Source organism: Mauremys mutica, chromosome 1 (assembly GCF_020497125.1).
Source record: "Mauremys mutica isolate MM-2020 ecotype Southern chromosome 1, ASM2049712v1, whole genome shotgun sequence".
NCBI lineage: Eukaryota > Metazoa > Chordata > Testudines > Geoemydidae > Mauremys > Mauremys mutica.
In genome coordinates, this window is record NC_059072.1 from 152,759,438 (window position 1) to 152,779,649 (window position 20,212).

The 20,212-nt window shown below is 45.7% G+C and overlaps 1 protein-coding gene across 4 annotated transcripts in view; it reads left to right on the forward strand.

The window, feature by feature from the left end:
• Window positions 1-20,212, forward strand: part of MIX23 (mitochondrial matrix import factor 23) — a 64,011-nt gene that overhangs the window by 36,082 nt on the left and 7,717 nt on the right. For 2 of the 4 annotated variants that reach the window (XM_045000855.1, XM_045000858.1), the window contains exons 2-4: window positions 4,245-4,334; window positions 13,395-13,520; window positions 15,068-15,214. In XM_045000855.1, the coding sequence (XP_044856790.1) occupies window positions 4,245-4,334; window positions 13,395-13,520; window positions 15,068-15,214 (363 nt within the window). Of the gene's footprint in view, window positions 1-4,244; window positions 4,335-11,864; window positions 11,975-12,679; window positions 12,703-13,394; window positions 13,521-15,067; window positions 15,215-20,212 lie in introns of those variants that run through there. The other 2 variants (XM_045000864.1, XM_045000865.1) reach the window with 2 other exon arrangements.

Here is a 20,212-nt window from a genome sequence, read left to right on the forward strand (position 1 = left end):
GGGCTGCGGGGCGAATCAGTTGCAGGGGAAGGAGTAGGGTTGGCAGGTGGCTAATCACACATCCCCAAATACCCCTGCACTGCCCCCTCCCCGTCCTGCCTGTTCCCCGAGGCCCTGCCCTGCTCGCTCCGTCCCCCACCCTCCCTTGCGCCAGGCTGGGGGTGTGGAGCGCGTGAGGGGTGCAGGCTCTGGGAGGGAGTTTGGGTGCAGGAGGGGGTGATGGGTGTGGGGTGCTGAATCAAACTGTAAACCTTGTATATAATGGTGGTATGATGGGTTCGGTCACAGAGACCCCCTTGGGACTGTTATATGATGTGCTGAAACTGCCTCTGAGCCCATTTTCCCTGCCAGCTTGGGACTCCAGAACCCTGCCTTGCTGAGCCAGACACACCAGTCTGCTGCAACACAGACCCAGGTCTGGTCCACACCCCCAAAGCGGCAGACTTTAAACAAAAACTGCTCAGCAAGTACTCCCATCTCCAGCATCCAGACACCCAGCTCCCAATGGGATCCAAACCCCAGATAAATCTGTTTTACTCTGTATAAAGCTTATACAGGGTAAACTCATAAATTGTCCAGCCTCTAAAAAACTGATGGAGAGATATGCACTGCTGTTTGCTCCTCCAGGTATTAATCACTTACTCTGGGTTTACTAATAAACAAAAGTGATTGTATTAAGTATAAAAAGTAGGATTTAAGTGGTTTCAAGTAACAACAGACAGAACAAAGTAAGTTACCAAGCAAAATAAAACAAAACATGCCAGTCTAAGCCTAATACATTTAAGAAACTGGATACAGGTAAATCTCATCCTCAGAGACGTTCCAATAAACTTCTTTCACAGACTGGACTCCTTCCTAGCCTGGGACCAATCCTTTCTCCGGTACAGTTCTTGTTAGCTCCAGCTCAGGTGGTAACTAGGGGATTTCTCATGACGGGCAACCCCGTTTGTTCTGTTCCACCCACTTTTATAGCTTTGGCACAAGGTGGGAATCTTTTGTCTCTCTGGGTTCCCACCCCTCCTTCTAAATGGAAAAGCACCAGGTTTAAGATGGATTCCAGTACCAGGTGACATGGTCATATGTCCTGTGAGACCCCAGGCGTCCATTCTTTACAAACACAGGAAGGCTTATAAGTAAACAGAGCCATTTACAACCAATTGTCATAGTTAAGGGGACCCATCAAGATTCCAAGCCACCATTAATGACCCACACTTTGCATAGTTACAATAGGACTTCAGAGTAATACTTCATATTTATAGCTTCAGATCCAAGAATGATACATTCATACAAATAGGATGAACACACTCAACAGATTATAAGCTTTGTAATGATACTTTACAAGAGACCTTTTGCATAAAACATATTCCAGTTACATTATATTTACACTCATAAGCATATTTCCATAAAACATGTGGAGTGCAACATCACAGGTGGGAACCACTTCAAGCCAGGGGGTGCGGTAGCATCCCTAGTTCCAGCCCTTTGGCCATGGGTACTGGTTACAGAAACAGGGTGCAGGTGGCAGAGGGGCTTTGCTTTCCCTCTCTCAGGAGGGTGCATCTCAGCACCTGCTTCCCAGGGCTGGGTTTGTAAATGCACCATGTCCTGCTTTGCTTCTCTATCTGAAATGAGAGATTGTGCTGGTAATAGAGATGAAATTTGGTGAGATATTTTACATGCACCTCCTTAAAAAGTATATAATTGCCCTAAGTGGTTTTTGCATCTGCAGACCATTTTTGTGGATAATGGATCGAATGCATATACAACCATGCAGGGTGCTACTCACTGACGGCACCTGTCCCGCAGCATCTAGCTCAGGCAGCTGGGGAGTGGGGGGGTACAGCACGCTCAAGGCCGGTGGCCAGCAGCAAGTGGCTGAGGCTGGGAAGGAGGCTGGGGTTGGGGCATCTAGCACCCGCTTGCTGTGCTGCTTCCTATCCAGTGGCTCAGGCCCCTCAGGCAGCACCAGCTTCCCCTCCATGGCCCAGCCTGGCAGCACCAGCCGCACTCCCGACCCACTGGCTCCTGGGCAGCAGGGCCCACCCCCGGCCATGGGGATTGGAGTGGGCATGGCTCCAGGACCCCACCCCTCTACCCCGCTGTGATGCACATGCTGCTGCTGTCGCTCGCGTGTCCCCGGGAGCAGCACACAATGCACTGGCCCTTCCCCCCAGCCCCCCAGCCCATGCCACCTCTTCTCCTTGTGACCCTGCCCCTAAGACCCCATGCTGCCCCGGCTCGCTCATCTCCACTTCCCCTGCCCCCCGCCTCGCTAGCCCTTGTGAGAAGGCTTGCTGCTGCGGGTGTAGGCACAGGTAAAAGACAGCTTGTGGATCAGATCACGGGTTGGTTCTGGTGGATGTGGATTGGATTCGGATCCACATTTTTGTAACTGCGCAGGGCTCTAGTTTTAGAGTTTAAAAGGCTCCCTTTCAGTCTATATATCTGCATGAAGCCACCTAGTTCACAAATTTAGCTTACCTGCTCTTCTGATTGCCTGAATTGGACTGCCTTTTTCTTGTAATCCACTGAAAATACAATTTCATGCTTTACATTATTTACTTTTTAAAATGTCATTTTTATTACTGTTAACGCTTCTTCATTTAACTCTGCTGACATTGTGCAGAGAGATGAAAAGAAAAAGGAATAAACATTTGGAATTAAAAATTGTACATTACAAAATCACAATAAAAATACAATGTTATACTAAAAACACTGAGATGTGACTGCTGAAGCTACTAACAGCTATTTCTGTTTTAGTAGCAGATAATTATTGAAAATATTAATAGTTGCTAGTAGCTTCAGCAATCACATCTCACAATGTTTCTAGTACAAAACTTCCTGTTTTTATTTTATTTTATTGCAATTTTGTAATTTACATTTAATTTTTTTTTATAATACGAGTTCGGTTCTTTCGGATCATATGATTTCAAGGCTAACTGATTTCCTGGGTTGGTGTCAAAACTTCTTCAGTTTCCTTTGATCTGCCAATGGGATTTCCTTTGTCAAGTGTTATTTTGCCTTTCTATGTACCCTGCTAGTGCTTTTTCATGTTGCCACTTGTGTATAGAACCAGGGGCAGCTCTAGGTATTTTGCCGCCCCAAGCACGGCAGGCAGGCTGCCTTCGGTGGCTTGCCTGTGGGAGGTCCCCGGTCCCGTGGATTCGGCAGCACACCTGCGGGAGGTCCGCCGAAGCCGTGGGACCAGCGGACCCTCCGCAGGCATGCCGCTGAAGGCACCCTGCCTGCCACCCTCGCGGCGACCGGCAGAGTGCCCCCCACATTTTTAAAGGTTGAAAGCACCTCGATTTTTTTGAAAATCCCACTAGTGACCTAAATACCTTTAGCAATCTGGCCCTAAGAAGCCTTTCTTGTATGAAATTTTTTTCAAAGATAAGCTTCTACTGTAATATTTATTAATCATAGATGTACAACCCCAAAATAGATTGACCACCACAGTTAAGTGATGTTCTTCATTCTGACAAGTTTACTGTTTTGTATAGCCAAAATCAAAGATTTTTTTAAAAACGAATTATTCTATTACTCCTTTGCATTGATCGGGGGGAGGGGCATAGTGGTGAGCTCACCTAGTTTGCCTTTTAGTGAAACTAAAGTGCCTTGTCCCCACTGTGGTTTTACAGTGGAAGAGCTAATGCATGTTAGTTATTCCATGGTAGGGTGACCAAATAGCAAATGTGAAAAATCAGGACAGGGGATGGGGCGGGTAATAGGCGCCTATATAAGACAAAGCCTAGAATATCAGAACTCTCCCTATAAAATCAGGACATCTGGCGACCCTACACCATGGTAACAACATACATTTTCTCAGCATTGAGGACACAGACTGTAATGCTGACTTAGATGTTAAATGCATCATAATTGTCCGACAACTCTGACACTGATTTTGTCAGTAATACTGTTCCTTTGCCATCAGAGTTATTTGCATTTGAATCTCTGCAAACCCCCCCCCCCCATGTCCTTTATTCCCTCCCCTTTACTTCCTAAGGGTTTGTCTACATAGGCACAGGAAGTGTGTAAAGTTAATGCACATAAGTTACAACTCCCAAAGCCCATGTGGATGCACTCATTCAAAAGTAAGTGACTTATAGTTTTGACAATGGCAGTCAGGGCAACCATAGAAGACTGCAGGAATCCTTTCCCAAAACACTGTAAATCATCAAGCTTTTGACCTGTCTTGAACATTTTTGTACAGTCCAAGTGTAACCCACATTTGATTTTTTTAGATCCAAAGAGAAGGAAGAAAGCAATGGAGCACTCATCTTAACTCTCCTGAGTGTTGCCCTGAGCAGCAAAGCCTCCACAGCACTTTACAGGTATCAATTTTGGCATGACAAAATTTCAATACATGGTTTATGGTTAAAATTTGATACAGGTTTGATTTAATTTGATAACAAGAGTTGTCAAATAAATAGGCCTAATCAACTTTATTAATCAAAGATTATTAGTCAAAGATTAAAACAACAAGGAGAAAGGAAGAACAATATGCTACCACTGATCTGGGAGACAGTTGGGCGGCTGGCCAACTGACTCAATCTGAGTTTCACTCTGCCTCCATATATACTAGTGTTGAGGGTTTCACCATTTCTTTGCATTATTTCTTATCCTACTTATCTATTACCTTTGACATATTTTGAAGACTTTTTGCTAGGCTTCCACAGCCCCTGCAGTTTGTAATTAGTTTATTATCCTGTTTTTGAGCATATTCCAGAAGCCAGGAAAACCTTAGAGACATCCTTCACCGGTTATAGCTTGGTACAGAGGGCATGTTAACTAAGCATCAGCAACACTGTATTGTCCTTGTTCTTTGGAATGTTTTTATAACTAACACTGAGATGACAATTCTTCACATCTTCCCTTGATTACACAGTTTAATGTAAGCAAAAGCATTTTGGAAGAGCTTAACATGAATAAAATTAATAGGTATACAAAAACGTGATATTGTATATAATATTGCATATCATATTGGCTTACACTATAAACCTTATAGACTTAATCTGGCTCCACACATATTTGCAAGATGGAAGATCTACGGCAGCCAAGCATAGCAGAATACCTAAAGACTGGAGGGTTGAGTGTATTTTTCAAGCATTGTACTCTCCTGCGGTATATAGAGCAAGAGTTATGCAAAGATACAGCACCTAATTATAGTATAATTTCAGCATGAATATAAAGAATTCTAAATATAATGTACTATACTTATCCAATACTAGTCACTTTCTTATTCTGGTTACATAATATCTCCTTTTTAAACACATTTATAGCTACAACAACCAAATTCCATAATTTGATTCATACATTTTGCTTGTGAGCTGAATGCATCTATTAGTCAGCATAAAGCAATTTACATTCCTTGTTAATGATTCTGCTTCTGAGAGTAGTTTTCCCAATATATTTTGTTTACATTAGTCAGTCTTTACAAACCTTGATAAAGTCCATTTCTTATCTGGTAACTAATCTGCAGCAGTTAGCACTGTAAGAACTTTGCAGACTGAGTTTTTCCATTTTGCCTTTGGTCTGGCTGAAAACACCAGAGCCTTGCGTTATTTCAGTCAACAAATTTAAGCTGATCTCGCTTCTCTCTGCCCTGCACTGGTCAAGACATTTGTCATGACCAAGAGAATGAAGACCTGATAGTATCATGGTAGATCCTGCTGGGCCCACGGAGGTTATTGGCCTACTTGTACAGTGATCCCTTCTATGAACAACAGACCTAGAGTGGTGGCACTCTTGTCCCATTAGAATGAATCAACTGATCCACATTTTTGGTGCTTCAAACTGTAAAGATTCCTCAAATCTCAGCTTATACTTGCTTGCTAACCACACATGATGTGAACCTTATCGTTTACTAACTATGTGCTCCCAGGAAAATTTAATTTACAAACACAGCATTGTCTCCTACACCTTTCTACATTATGATGGAAATAAGAATGAGTCCATGATTGCAATATACAGAAAGGTCTGATAGGCTGTATTAAAATTATTTTCAGCTCACTTGAAACATTGAGATGTTGTGTCTCAGCACATGTGCAAAGTACGGGGCTAATCCCCTGATCCAGAAACATCCAGAAATAGGGTATAACAGTTACTAGACATGCTCTGTATTTGTTTCTGAAGCTTTCATTGTAGGCAAGCCACCTGCACTGTCACATCCCATTTACTGACCTGATAGCTCAGCCAGTCAGGCCTCAGGGGGGGAATTTTATCAATATATCTGCTTAAGATAGTCATGTGATATCAATGAAAGCGCATGCACATCTGCTGTGAGGGATGGGTTTGCTGACGACACTGAGAAGTGTTTTGAATAAAAAGAGGTCACTGACATTCTTATCAAGATCTGAAGAAGCCCAATACATATGCTACATATTATGGCCACATTACAGAGACTTGGATTAGATTTACAGGTACATATAGGCACCTATAGATTAAGGTGCCTACATCCCAGTTCTAAGCTCCACTGGAATTCACAAAACTCCCAATGAATCCTGTAGGTGCCCAAACTCACTCAGTGCCTACGTTTTCAGTGCAAAAGATCCCTAGGTGCCTAAATTGCTGCCTCTGAACATGTGCACTGCTGCCTCACTCTAGGTATCTGGATGCTTATCTCCCGCCTAAGCCCCAGTGTGATTAACAATCAAGGGAAGATAGGTGGACAAATGCCTATCCTGCATGCAAGGCCTAATCTGGCAGGCACACTCGGGGGCTGCTTACTGAATGGATCAGTTCCCATGCAAAATCTGTCCAGAAGAGGTGATAGTGGTGGCAGTGTTATTGCCTATTTTATAATTTTTAGTGCAGTGGTTAGAGCACTCACCTGGGATTTGGGAGACCACGGTTCATTCCCCCACGCTGGTAGAGGGGGAGAAAGAATGTGAACAGGGGTCTCCCACATCCTAGGTTAAGGCTCTAACCATTGGACTATAAATTATAAGGTGGGCACCACACCATTGCCTCCTCCTGTGGCCTAATATTCTCAAAAGTGAAAATGTAGGCCTCTAAACTGCCTGACTCCAGGAGAGAGGTTCCTAGTTGTGAATTGTTAGTGGAGACAAGCACCCTTAGGCAGTTCAGATTTAGGTGCTGAATTCTGTGAGGGGGAAGGGTTTATGACATACCCCTTATATCAGCATTTCCCATTGGTTAGTTTAGGCTAGTATGCTGGTTTTTGTTAATCCCATTCTAAGGTGCCTGTCTATTCCCATTCATTGCATAGGGAGCCTAAGCCTAGGTGCCTAATTTAGGCTTTGTAAATTTCAGTGGTGTTCCACTGATTTTCTAAGTCCCTGAAAATTAGGCATTGTGATGCTCGGCACCACAATGCCTATGTCCCTTTGAGAATCTAGTCCTGAGGCCTTTTCCTTACTGCAAAAAAAGTTGGGGTTTTCTTTTAACTTCAGGGTAACTAACATGCAGGAGCTATTCTGAGATAAAAACACAGTGAGGATAAGGCATGTCTGTTTTAGTAGTGAGGAAAAGGCCTGAGAAAATGTCTCTGAAATAAGATTAGAGAGCAATGTACTCATATATGTGTGCCAAAGTACAAAAGTGCAAATTTTGTGTTGGGAACTTGTTCAATATGTGTAGAGGTAACAAGGGAGAGGGGCGGGGGGAGTCTGTATAAAGAACAATGGTAGATTTTCTGCCTAACTTCCTGTGAGTAAATGGTATTCGTAAGTATTCCAAATACTGTCTACAACACTTTACACTATTTTCAATGTTTTGTGTGCGTTATATGTTGGTTTACTATAGAAACTGAATTTTACAAAGGAAAAAGACTAATAAAGATGTGACGGGATCCCCGGGTTGCAGCCTGGGACTGTGGAACCGCTGTGCCCCCCTGAACTCTCTCCAGCCTGGGCTGTGTCTCACAATGCCTTGCTAGAGACCAGCAGCAAATGCCTCCAGGTGCTGTTATCACTCAGCACAACAGCATGTGGAGCCCCACACCCAGCTATATTGCATGAATGCTCCCAGAGCCACTCATGAATCACACGGAGAAAGGCACCAGAGCCAACCCTCCCACTCAGCTCTCTGAGCACTGTACCTCAGGAATATACCATCTTGAACTGATGAAGATGAGCAATGCAGATTTATTAATTGGTTCACCACTTCTTCAATGGAAAGTGGATATACACCAGCCTTTGCAAACCCGAGCAGATTTGCCCACACTTCATACGAAGTCATTGGTAAAGATAAACAATTAAACAAATGTATTGGCTATAAAAGGTAGATTTTAAGTGATATTAAGTGATAGGCAAAAAGTCAGAGTTAGTTACCAAAAGAAATAAAATATAACCATGCAGGCTAAGCTCTCAATCCTATTAGACTGGGCAACAACTAGATTAAGCAGTTTTTCTCACCCCACTGGATATTGCAGTCCTTAGTATACAGATTTCACCCTTGAAATCTGGGCCAAACTCCTCTGTTGGTGTCATGTCTTCTTCTCAGTGTCTTAGCTGCTTGCAGCATAGGTGGGGGCAGGAGAAGGCCAAGCATGTGGCCACTCTGTCTGTTTTATATCCTTAGTTCATGTGGTTGGAAAAAACAAGTCCAGGCATGTCTGGGGGCATTGCTGTCTCCAGGCAAAGTTGAGCAATTCTCCTAGTGTGGCCTCATGCAGTTGAGTCATTGCATTGTAGCTCCTTTGCTGGACAATGGTTGTTGATGGATTGATTGATACTCCACCTGGGTGTTGGTTACTTTCCTTGCTGGGGAGCTAATATCTGTCTGGTTCCCCAACTTTTTTTTTGTTTTAGTGACAACCATACAACACAATTCTCATAACTTCATATGCATTAATTATATACATGTATGGACAGAGAAATGACTTTCAGAAGATCATAAGCTTTCTCCTGATACCTTACAGGGCATGCTTTATATGTAAGATCATGATTATATGAAAATGAGGAATATGGGGGTTCCAGGATGCTCCCCCAAGGTATAGAATGTCACAAAAGAGATAACTCCTTCATTCAGGGTTCTACATACAATAACCCTCAGGTTTAACTCTGTAGAGTGCTTTTTCAAATGATAAAACTACCATTATTTGTGTCCAGATTTAAAATAGAGGTTTCACAATGGTAGAAGATGTGATGGGGATGTCCCCATCTATCACAACTTGCTACCCTGTTGACCAGAGGATGGGGAATAGCAAACTGTGCTGGGAGTACTCCCATCTGTCACAATTTTACAACCCCTTGGACCAAGGAGATGGGGAAATGTAAGAGGTGTGCTCTCATTTGTAACAACTTGCCACCCTGACTAGCAGAGGATGGAGAAAGGTAAGAGCTAATTGTGATATGAGTGTCCCCATCCATCACTGCTTGGTATCTTGTGGACAAATTGTGTAGGGAGCAGTTTGTAACATTACACGATGTAGTGGCACAAACTGCTCCCTGGCCACAGTTCCTCCCTAGCTCCACCTACCTGCAACAACTGGGTAGGAGGGGAGAGATATAAGGAGGGAGAAGGCTAGCCCCCTTCTTCCACATTTAGGCTATGTCTACATGAGAGAGCTTACAGTGACACAGATGGGAGAGAGCTCTCCAGTCAACTTAATTAATCCATCCTCAATGAGCAGCAGTAGCTATGTTGGCAGGAGAAGCTCTCCCGCCGACACAACGCTGTCCACACCAGTGCTTATGTTGGTATAACTTACATCACTCAAGGGGATGGTTTATTAACACCCCGGAGCCACGTAAGTTATACTGATATAACCTGTAGTGTAGACATAGCCTAAACCAGTGGTTTTCAATCTGTGGTCCAAGGACCCCTGGGTATCTGCAGACTATATCTAAGATTTCCAAAGGGGTCCACACCTCCATTCAAAAATTTTTAGGGGTCCACAAATGAAAAAAGGTTGAAAACCACTGCACTAAACAAACCTGCTGCAGTCCAGCCCCTGGTGCTGAAATGACAGAGAATCCAGTCCCCCGTTCTCCCAGGTCAGAAGGGAGAGACTTTCATTCACTATTGCCTGACACCTCTGTATCCTGTTGTCAGTCCTCTGAGCCTCCAGCCCCTTACATTTTATTTCCTCAAAAACTGTCACCCTTTCCCCACCTCTCAGAGCGCTGCTTTCACCGGTGTATGTAAATTCCCTTTGTGCTATATATTTGCAATGCGTGTTGCAGCATACCCCTTGCAAAGATGCAGGGCCACAAAGGAGTAGCCATCTGCATAAACGTGTTTGAAGGATCAGGAATGTAGACTGGACCCACTAAAACATCAGGCAGGTTTCTATACATTTATATATATATTAGTCTATATAAACTATTAAGAGATGTGTGAAGAGCTGCAGGGGAGATGTTTGAATTCCCCCAACCCCTCCCCCTCTTTTGTTACAATACACCCTCAATTCTTGTATTCCTTATGGATCAGTATGGACACATGGAACAAAGTACTACTCAAAGACGGCGTGATGCATAGGCGCTGAATCTGTGGGTGCTCAGGGGCTTAAGCACCCATGGAAAAAAACAGTGAGTGCTCAGCACCCACCAGTAGAGCCCTGCGTAGATACAAAAATGTGGATTTGCATCCACCAGAATCAACATGCAATCCGACCCACTAGCCATCTTTTATGTATATCCTCATACGCAGCAGCAAGCCGTCTCACAATGGCTAGTAACTGAGAGGTGGGAGGAAGCGGAGATGAGCGCGTAAGGGGTGGGGTCTTGCAGAGAAGAAGTGGCGCGAGGGCAGGGACTGGGTGTAAGGGGTGGTGCAGGGGTGGGGTCTCAAGAAGGGGCGGTGCAGCGACGGGTTGGGGGGAAAGGGCAGCGCATTATGTGCTGCTCCTGAGAGCTCGTGAGCGACGACAGCACAGTGGGGTAGAAGGTGGGGCACCTCTGCCCCAATCACCACAGCTAGGGGTGGGCCCTGCTGCCCAGGAGTCGGCAGACTGGGAGCATGGCCAATGCTCCTAGACCATGGTGGGGACACTGGCAAGTATAGCTCTGTGTGGTTGTATTCGCATCTGATCCACTATCCACAAAAATGATCCATGGATATCTGTATCCACATGCGCGACTATGAAGCAGATATCTGTGGATTTGCTGGAGATGCTTGGGCAGTGGTTCTCAAACTTTTGTACTGGTGACCCCTTTCACACAGCAAGCCTGAGTGTGACCCCCTTATACATATATTAAAAAGTGTTTTTAGTTTAACAGCATTGTAAATGCTGGGGGCAAGTGGGGTTTGGGGTGGAGGCTGACAGCTCACGACCCCCCACGTAATAACCTCACAACCCCCAGTTTGAGAACCCCTGTACTTGGGGGAGATGGAGGGCCAGGAACGCTTCAGAGGAGGGGGTGGAGCAGGGGCAGGGTGGGGCCCCGGGGAAAGGGGCGGAGTGGGGGCAGGGCCTTGGGCTGAGCAGAGGTGGAGCACCATGGGGAAAAATAAAAGCGCTTATAGTGTGTGAGGGCTTTGCTCTAAGCAGCGATCACCATAATACAAAGTGTCCTTCAATGGGGCTTCACAGGGGTGCCCTGCGCAGAGCAGTTTGCAGGCGCGTGGCACGCGGCTGTGCCCACCCTGGGACTTTTTGGTCAAGTCTCCCACGAGTGGCACGGCTCCTGCAGCTACCCTGGCAGCGGCAACGGGGAGCGCTGCGCCCACCGGCACTTGTAAGCACCAGGCTTCGCTCCTAGAAAGGCTGAATGACACCCGCAGCCCCCCGGAGCCTAGTTCCCATGCGCGCCCCTTTCCCCCGTCACTGACACTGGCGCAGCCCAGCCAGCAGCGCAGCTCAACACCGCCCAACTCGCCCTTTGCTCCGCCCCGCCCCGCCCCGCCTCGCGCGCTCCGCAGAGGCCGGCCTCGAGCGCTGCCAGCCAATCCCGTCAGACGCTCCACGCGTCACCCGCGCTGATTGGCCGGCGTCGGGGCCCGCGGCCTCTCCAATATGGCGGCGCCCAGCGGAGTCCGCTCCTGCGAGGACTTTGCCGAGTTCCAGGTACGAGCCGGGGCCGCTGGGGCCGCTCCGTGGCCGGGCGCCGCGCCGGGTGTCAGCCGGGCCCTGCGGGCGGCGGGAGCGGGTTGGAGCAGCCGGACCGGCCCCGCGCGGAGCCGGGGGGCAAACGGCCTCTTCCCCGCCCCCCACCGGCCGCCGGCCGCGCGGGGCCCTCCCAGGACCCTGCCTGACAGTGGGGCGCGAGCTCCCGCCTCCCCGCGCAGAGCCGGGGAAACGAGGCAGGCGGGCGCCCCTCCCCCCCCAGCGGGGAGCGTGGGGGGACAAGGTCCCTCCTCCCATGCAGCCAGGCAAGAGCAAGGGGTGTTTCCCGAACAGGGCCGCCCGGGGCAAGTGGGGCAATTTGCTCTGGGCCCCGCAGGGGCCCCTGGAGCAGGGCCCTTCACTTGCTCTGGGGGCCCGGGAAATCTCTCGTGGGGCCTGGGCCCCTGGAGCTTCTTCCGCTCCGGGTCTTCGGCGTTGGGGAGTCCTTCTGCTCCAGGACCCGCCGCTGAAGTGCCCCGAAGACCTGCGTCGGGGATCCTTCTGCCCCAGGACCCGCCGCTGAAGTGCCCCGAAGACCTGCGTTGGGGGTCCTTCTGCCCCAGGACCCGCCACTGAAGTGCCGGGTCTTCGGCGGCAATTCGGCGGCAGGTGCCCCCCGCCGCTGAAGACCCCAGGCCCCCTGAATCCTCTTGGCGGCCCTGTTCCCGAAGTTGAGGTGAGGTGGGGAGGCAAGTATCCAGTGGGGCTTGGGGCTTTCTGCTTGTGGGGGAGGAGTCGGGGGTGGTGAAAATTGCAGACTGGTTGTGGAGGGTGGAGAAGATTCTAAAGGAAGGAGTCTGAGGTGCCAGGTGGATGCTTGGGCCATTGTCTTCACCTAACTCTCCTAGTGTATATGCAATGTATACTAGCAAAAAGCTTGTTTTGCTAGTATAGCTTATGCCAGTCTCCTATGCAAAATAAGCAATGCTGGCCGAAGCACTTCTTTGCCAGTATAAATGTATCTGTCTTAAGGGTCTTGCTGGTCTAGAAATGTTGCAAACCCTGCCTCCCCTCCACCTAACCAACTAAGTGTAGACCACTCGGGAGATGGTATCTGAGCTTTGGGCAGCCCCTAGAAGATATGGAACTGTGTATTGTCTGATGTGTCCACAGTTGTTGTAGCCTTGTCAGTCCCAGGATATTACAGTGACAAGGTGGGTGAGGTAATATCTTTTATTGGACCAACTTCTGTTGGTGAAAGAGAGAGAAACTTTTGAGACACACAGAGCTATGAGACCTGAAAATATTAGAAACGATATTACCTCATCCACCTTGTCTCTCGAAGACGTGTCTACACTACCGTGATAAGATGATCTAAGCTATGCAACTCCAGCTACGTGAGGAGTATGGTATAAGCAAGGTTTTTTATTTTTACATACAGGAATTGCTCAGGGTGATGCGGACAATTGATGACAGAATAGTCCATGAATTAAACACTACGCTTCCAACAGCTTCCTTTGCAGGGAAAGTCGATGCCAACCAAACCTGTAAAGAGCTCTACCAGTCTGTAAGTGTACCTATTCCATTATAGCCTTTTTCAACCAATTCCTGATGCTTTATTAAATGTAGTGTCCAGAAACACAAGAACACCCGTTCCCCAGCTTGTTACAAATTGCTGGCGCAGCAGATACACCAATATGCATCCACGACTGGCCTACTTGACTTTTTATATAGCCACTCCTCACACACGTAATGGCTGCTTTACGACAGATACCCATATGCATAGGTTTTTTTTGCTTCACTGTAGCATTCCTGCAGGATGTACTACTGACCTTAGTATGTGTTAGATAGCTCATCCATTACTCCATCTAAATAGCTGGACTAACACATTTCTGCAGTACTTTCAAAGCAGTCTACTTCTATAAAGTTAAGGTCTTCACTTTTTTTCTCTCTCTGATACTATTTGTTAAATTCAGTTATTAGGTATTCTGAACAACATTGCTTGCCAGGATATAGATTAAAGAGTCAAAACTGATTCTTATGGAATCACAGACAATTGATTCTAAAGAGTATAACAGCAGCCACCAGATTTGAAACTTTTATATCATAGAAACTCCTTCCTAGAGCAGTTGAGCCTATAAGGTGGCAGGATGTGGGTGGGAATCAGGCTTAGCACAAAGTAAAGGCTTGTGTACATGTACAAGCAGCCCCACTGTAGCACTTTAGTGAAGACTCTACTATGCCGATGGGAGAGCTTCCGCTGTCAGTGTAGATAATCCACCTCCATGAGAGGCAGTAATCTTGTTGGCAGGAGAAATTCTACCGTTGACATATCGCTGTCTACACTGGGGGTTAGGTCAGTATAACTATGTCACTCAATGGTGTGGATGTATACTGATGTAAGTTTGTAGCATAGACCTGACCTAAGGAAACAACAAAGCAATAGGGAATGAGAAGCAGCCTCTTTGAAAGATGTGACCTGTTGACTTTGTATAATGGTGTAGCCCACCTGTCTCTTGTCCCACCATCAATCCAGTTTGTTTCAGTGACTTCCTGTAAGCATTGAGGAATTTCAATTGTTGGTACTGAGTGGGAATATTATATCCAAGAGTGTTGTTTTTTTTTTAAAAGAAAGCAATTGGAATCACTTTAGTATCTTTATTGTGTCTTTCCCTGCTAGTGTTGTGCTCTTCTAGCACCTGCTCCATAGGTTGCTGAGTACCCTGCAATGTGAGCCCCTGATAGCATGCGCCAGCATAGAAAGACCAATATAGTTATACTATTGCAATTCAATTCCCCCACCTACTTTAGAATTGGAAATAAGATGTTCTATGCAGCTGCCAGTTTGTGGGGAGTGGGATCCATTTCTGAGAGAAAGATGGGGTATTCTCTCCTTGTGGTGTATGGAAATGCGGACCTGTCCCATAGGCAGGAGTATAGGAGAGCAGTTGTGGAAAGACTGCTCTACCAACAAAGAGAGTTGTTATTGTAGCAGTACTGTGAGACTCAACACAGCCTGATTATTTTAAAACTTGTTTTTGTAATTTAGAGGCTTTTTCTTCCCATGGGCCATTGAACTAGTTAATCTGACTTTTTTTTTTCTTCTCCAATTAGCTGAGGGAGGCTCATGCCAGCAGAGAGAAAATAATCAAAAGCTGTATTGCTCAGACTTCCAATGTAGTAAAAACTCTCCGAGAAGAGAGGGAGAAGGCCCAGGATGATGTAGCATTATTAAAGCAGCTCAGGCAAGAGCAGACAAAGGTGAGTGGTATCACTTCCTGGTATTCATTCAGGGAGAAGGGGAGGGTTCGTGTTTCAGCTAATTGATTATTTCCATTGTGAAGATCTGTCATCCTGTTCTGAATTCTAGCTCATACAACTCAAGTTTGGCTACTTGTTGGCTTGGTTGGTGAGAGGACTTCCTTCAGTCCACAAGACAGAACTGTCCACGCTTTTAATCTATAATCTGTTGTGACAACAGGTAAAACAAATACAATTAATTCACCAAATCATAGACTATGGTCTTAATCAAATAACAGCCATTAACAGGCAGTTAATGTCACCCACTTAAAAAAAGAAGAGAAGCAAGCCTTTGTTAAAGATGTCCTGACAGGGCCTTATAACTAGGGCCTTGCCAAATTCATGGTCCATTTTGGTCAATTTCACAGTCACAGGATTTTAAAAATCATAAATTTCATGTCACGGTGTTGTAATTGTAGGGATCCTGACCCAAAAAGGGAGCGGGCAGGGGTTTGCAGTACTGCTACTCTTACTTCTATGCTGCTGCTGGCGATAGTGCTGCCTTCAGAGCTGGGCAGCTGGAGATGATATTGCCACCCTTATTTCTGTGCTGCTGGTGTGCGCTGCCTTCAAAGCTGGGCACTTGGCCAACAGCCGCCACTCTTTGCCCAACTTTGAAGGAAGTGCAGAAGTAAGGGTGGAAATAATGTGACCCCTCCCCCCCAAAAACAAACAAACAAACAAAAAAAAAACCCCACACCCTTGCGACCCACCTGCAACTCCCTTTTGGGTCAGGACCTCCAGTTTAAGAAACGCTGGTCTCCCCCATGAAATCTGTATAGTATAGAGTAAAAGCACACCAAAGACCAGATTTCACGCAGGGAGACCAGACTTCATGGTTTGTGACGCGTTTTTTGTGGCCGTGAATTTGGTGGGGTTCTACTCATAAGCTTTCAAAACTTGTGCCTGCTGAAAATGAAGATCTTGGAGAATCAGGGAAATAAACAAAATGGAAACACTAGCGCATATGGTAATACACAATTTAATTAACATTCCAGGACCTCCATCTGCCCCCTTGATCTCTGCCACAAGGGGTGCTTCAGAGAGGTGGCCCTACCAACCCCTCACTCAGTTTGTTAACAAGAGCTCAAACTATTGTTGCTAGTGAGGTCTGCCAACCTACCCCTAGGTCCCTGAGTCAATGGTGCTGCAAAAATACAGTGAGGATGGAAGTGTATAAACAGGAGTGCTGATATTGGGGTTTGTGTGAGGTGCTGAGAAACTAGCAGTTTTCATTAGACTGGGCGAAGTAACGGTACATTTCTGTTGCTATCACTCAAGGGGCAGAGTTAAGGTTGTGTGTGATATGGTAAGCATTACTATAACTGTACAATTCCTTCTTTTCTAATTTACTCTGGACAAAATAACACTTCCTGAATTTTGGAGGTGTCAGTTTGAAGGGTCTAGGGCACTGCCAGGCAATTGTAACCTCCCCTTTAACCAAGTTTTTATTAATGTTCCTGGTTTTGTGAGGAGGTAGGGTAGGGTAGTGGTGGGGGCATAATGGGAAAGCTTTGGGGCTACACGTCACCACCTCTCAGGTACCAGCTGTGCCTTCCTTCAGGCACCTCATACAACCAGTAGTACCGGAGGGGCCACAGAGGGAGAAAGCTGTAGCTGATCAACTGTGAGGAACACATACACCAACTTGGAGGTAGCCTGGGAAGGGAAGGGGACCTCCAGAGTCCCTACTCCATTTCAGAGACTAGCATGGGGGGAACAGGTTTTGCATACGTCTCTACAGCATTTGAGGCTAGCAGAGGGGTGAAGTGCCCTATTGATCTCAATGGGTGTTCTCTTCCCTGCTTGATCCATCTCAGTGCTATGTGCCTGTGTCCTGCACAAGAGCATAACTTTCTCAGTTCCCTGCTCCATTTTCAGCACAGTGTGCCTGTGGCATGCACTGAGTGCACCTATTAGTTCTTGATGCAGGCTGGATCTGTTGTTCCTAGTGGTGCCTGGCAGGAGTTCACTGAGCCTTCTTTGGCCCATAACTGATTTGTCTTAGCCAGGACTCTTACATTGACCTCTCTGGTGTCCTTGTCAACATGACAGCAAGTTCCTCCTGTATCAGCCATACTGGGTTTCATATCCCAGCACAGTACTGCCACAGCCTGCCAAACTCTTCTGGGGCAGGACTTGGGCTGATGTATAGATAGTGCTGGAGGTACACTTCTGTGGTGTTGCACTTCCTCAAAATTCATACACCAATCACACTTCCAAAAGAAGTCCCGTTGTGTCCCCAGACAGCAAGAAGGGAAGTGCTAATTGTCACAGCTCACTAATCTTCTGAGGGGAGGATTTGAATTCATGGTCCTTGGGTTAAAGGGCCAGCATCTGTTTCCCAAGCAACCAAATGTTACTCAATGTGTCACTGACAAAGGTGTTCCCTAGTAAACAATAGCTTGAAGAGGGGTGAATTGTCTGTAAACCTTTGTCTCTCTATGGCAGATACGATGGGTCCAGAGGTGAGACGTGAGACGTTTTCTTCCTCACCTCCTAGGTATTTCCTAGGAATCCCACTTAAGTTAGTCTAGCACAGTGTTTCAAATAGTCTTTTGTAGCTCTTAACACTTCCCAAGGTTTACATTAGCAATGTCTCCTCTTGAGAGATGTTGTGTACAATTCCATAATAATACACAAACGTTTGCATTTTAACTACAATGAACTCCTAAGATGCTTAAACTTAATTCAATATGGTTTTTACAGGATATTGCAGGAAATTGCTCTGTCTCCGAGTACACCTCTACCCTGATATAACATGACCCGATATAACATGGGTTCGCATATAGCACGGTAACCCCGGGCCCCCGGCAGCAGGGCTCGGGCGGTGCTTTAAAGGGCCAAGGGCTCCCCGCAGCAGTCGGCGCCCCGGGCCCTTTAAATCACTGTCAGAGCCCTGCTGCTGCTACCCCGGGGCTCTGACAGTGGGGCTCGGGTGGTGATTTAAAGGGCCCGGGGCTCCCCGCGGCCAGAGCCTTGGGCTCTTTAAATCACCGCTGGAGCCCTGCTGCCACAACCACGATATAACAGGGTTTCACCAATAATGCAGTAGGGATTTTTGGCTCCCGAGGATCACGTTATATTGGGGTAGAGGTATATCTGAAATCCTGTTCCAGAGGGAGCAGGGATCTGGATTCTGGTGAATGGCACTTCTCTGGCCTGGGGTCAGTCAATGTGCTTTTCCTCTAGTGGCTCTTATTCCCAGGATCCTCAGGAAGACTAGACCTATAGTCTACTGATTATTCCAACTTGGGCATGTCAATTTTAAGTTTTGGCTCTAGCATTGGAATCTCTGGTGCTTGTTATCTGTCCTTCCTTATCTACTATCCAAGATCAAGGAGAAGTCTTCCATTTAGATCTGAAATCATTGAGCCTGGCAGTGTGGATGTTGGCTTGTTAAAGCAACTTGGACAGCAATTATTCCTTGGAAGTGCAACTTAGTTCTCCTTAAATAGATGATTTATACTTTGAAATGGTAAAAATTTTCTGAATGGGTGTTTTGTGAAGACTTATCAGTCCACCATGTTATTAATTCTAGATAATTAGGTACATCTTGAACAGTCTGGAATTTTTTTGAGTAATGTGAAAGTTCATCTGGCAGTCACATCAGCATTCAAGAATACCTGTATTTGTACCTCTTACTTCAAAAGACTTTTCATAGATTGAGGTCAGAAGGGACCATTGTGATCATCTAGTTTGACATCTTCTCCCCGTGTGATATAGGCCATAGAACCTTCCCCAACATAATTCCTAGAGCGTACCTTTTAGAAGAACATCCAATATGAGCACCTGGGGAAGGGAGGTTATTCATAACTCTGAACAAAACGTTATGGTTGTTCTTTCAAAAGTTTACAACTGAACATTGACTTTACTATGCAGAAGAAAAGTGCTGCTTTTAACCATCTGAATTTAAATGAAACAAGCACAGAAACAGTTTCCTTTATCTTGTGAAATCTTTTTTTAAACTTTTTCTTTATTTCTTTAGTAGTGTACGTCTAACACTGTACTGTGTTGTATTTACTTTTTTTGGTCTCTGCTGCTGCCTGATTGCGTATTTCCAGTTCCAAATGACATGGGGGTTGACCGGTCAGTTTGTAACTGGTGTTTCTAACTCCTGAGGTTCTACTGTATAAAATATTTTCATGTGTTTCCATCTGTTCATGAACAGCCACCTTGGGATTTGAATTAAGTACTTAAAAGGGGGGAATCTGTTTGATCCTTGGACATAATGTTTGTAATACCTATAATCTTTAAGGAGGGATGATAAGATTCTTGAAAAATCAGAGTTTAAGGTTAGGCTCTTCAGGAGAGCTTTTGCTAGGGCACAAATGGCAGCTTGGTGCCAAAGTCCCATTGACTTTTCGGTGCGAGTTCGGCACTTAACTGCCATTTGTGCCTTAGAAAATCTCTACCTTTAAATCCTTAGACTCAAGCAAGAGATCTAATTTTTAAAATTGTTGAGTCTCCCACTGAAATGTTTAGCGCTTTTAAAAATCGGGTCTCTTGGTATCTAAATAAAGATGTAAAGCCCAGCTTCAGGGACCCATTTTTGAAAATGTTGACCAGTACCTACAACATCAGCTTGAAGTGTTTGAGCCTTATGGCTGACTCCCACATAAATTTTTCATAATGTTAACAAGTTGTAAAAAAAAAAAAAAATTAGCATGCCAGTATAAAAAAGATCTGTGATTTGAATTTCAGCCAGTCTATTCATTCACCTATAGGTTTTTCTCAAATTATCAGAAGAAACAAATTTATGTAGTCTGGATATTGAGGACACTTGTTTATTATCTAACCGGGACAAATCTTTGCTCAAGCTGCCTAGAGTGCTTGTAGCATGTAGTTCAAATCTAGAGAATAAATGTTCACTGCCAAGATATTACTTTTCACTAGATATAAGGCAGCTTCAGCTGCACATCTTCTAAGTGTGTCTTTGGAAAGCTACTTCTTGCAGCT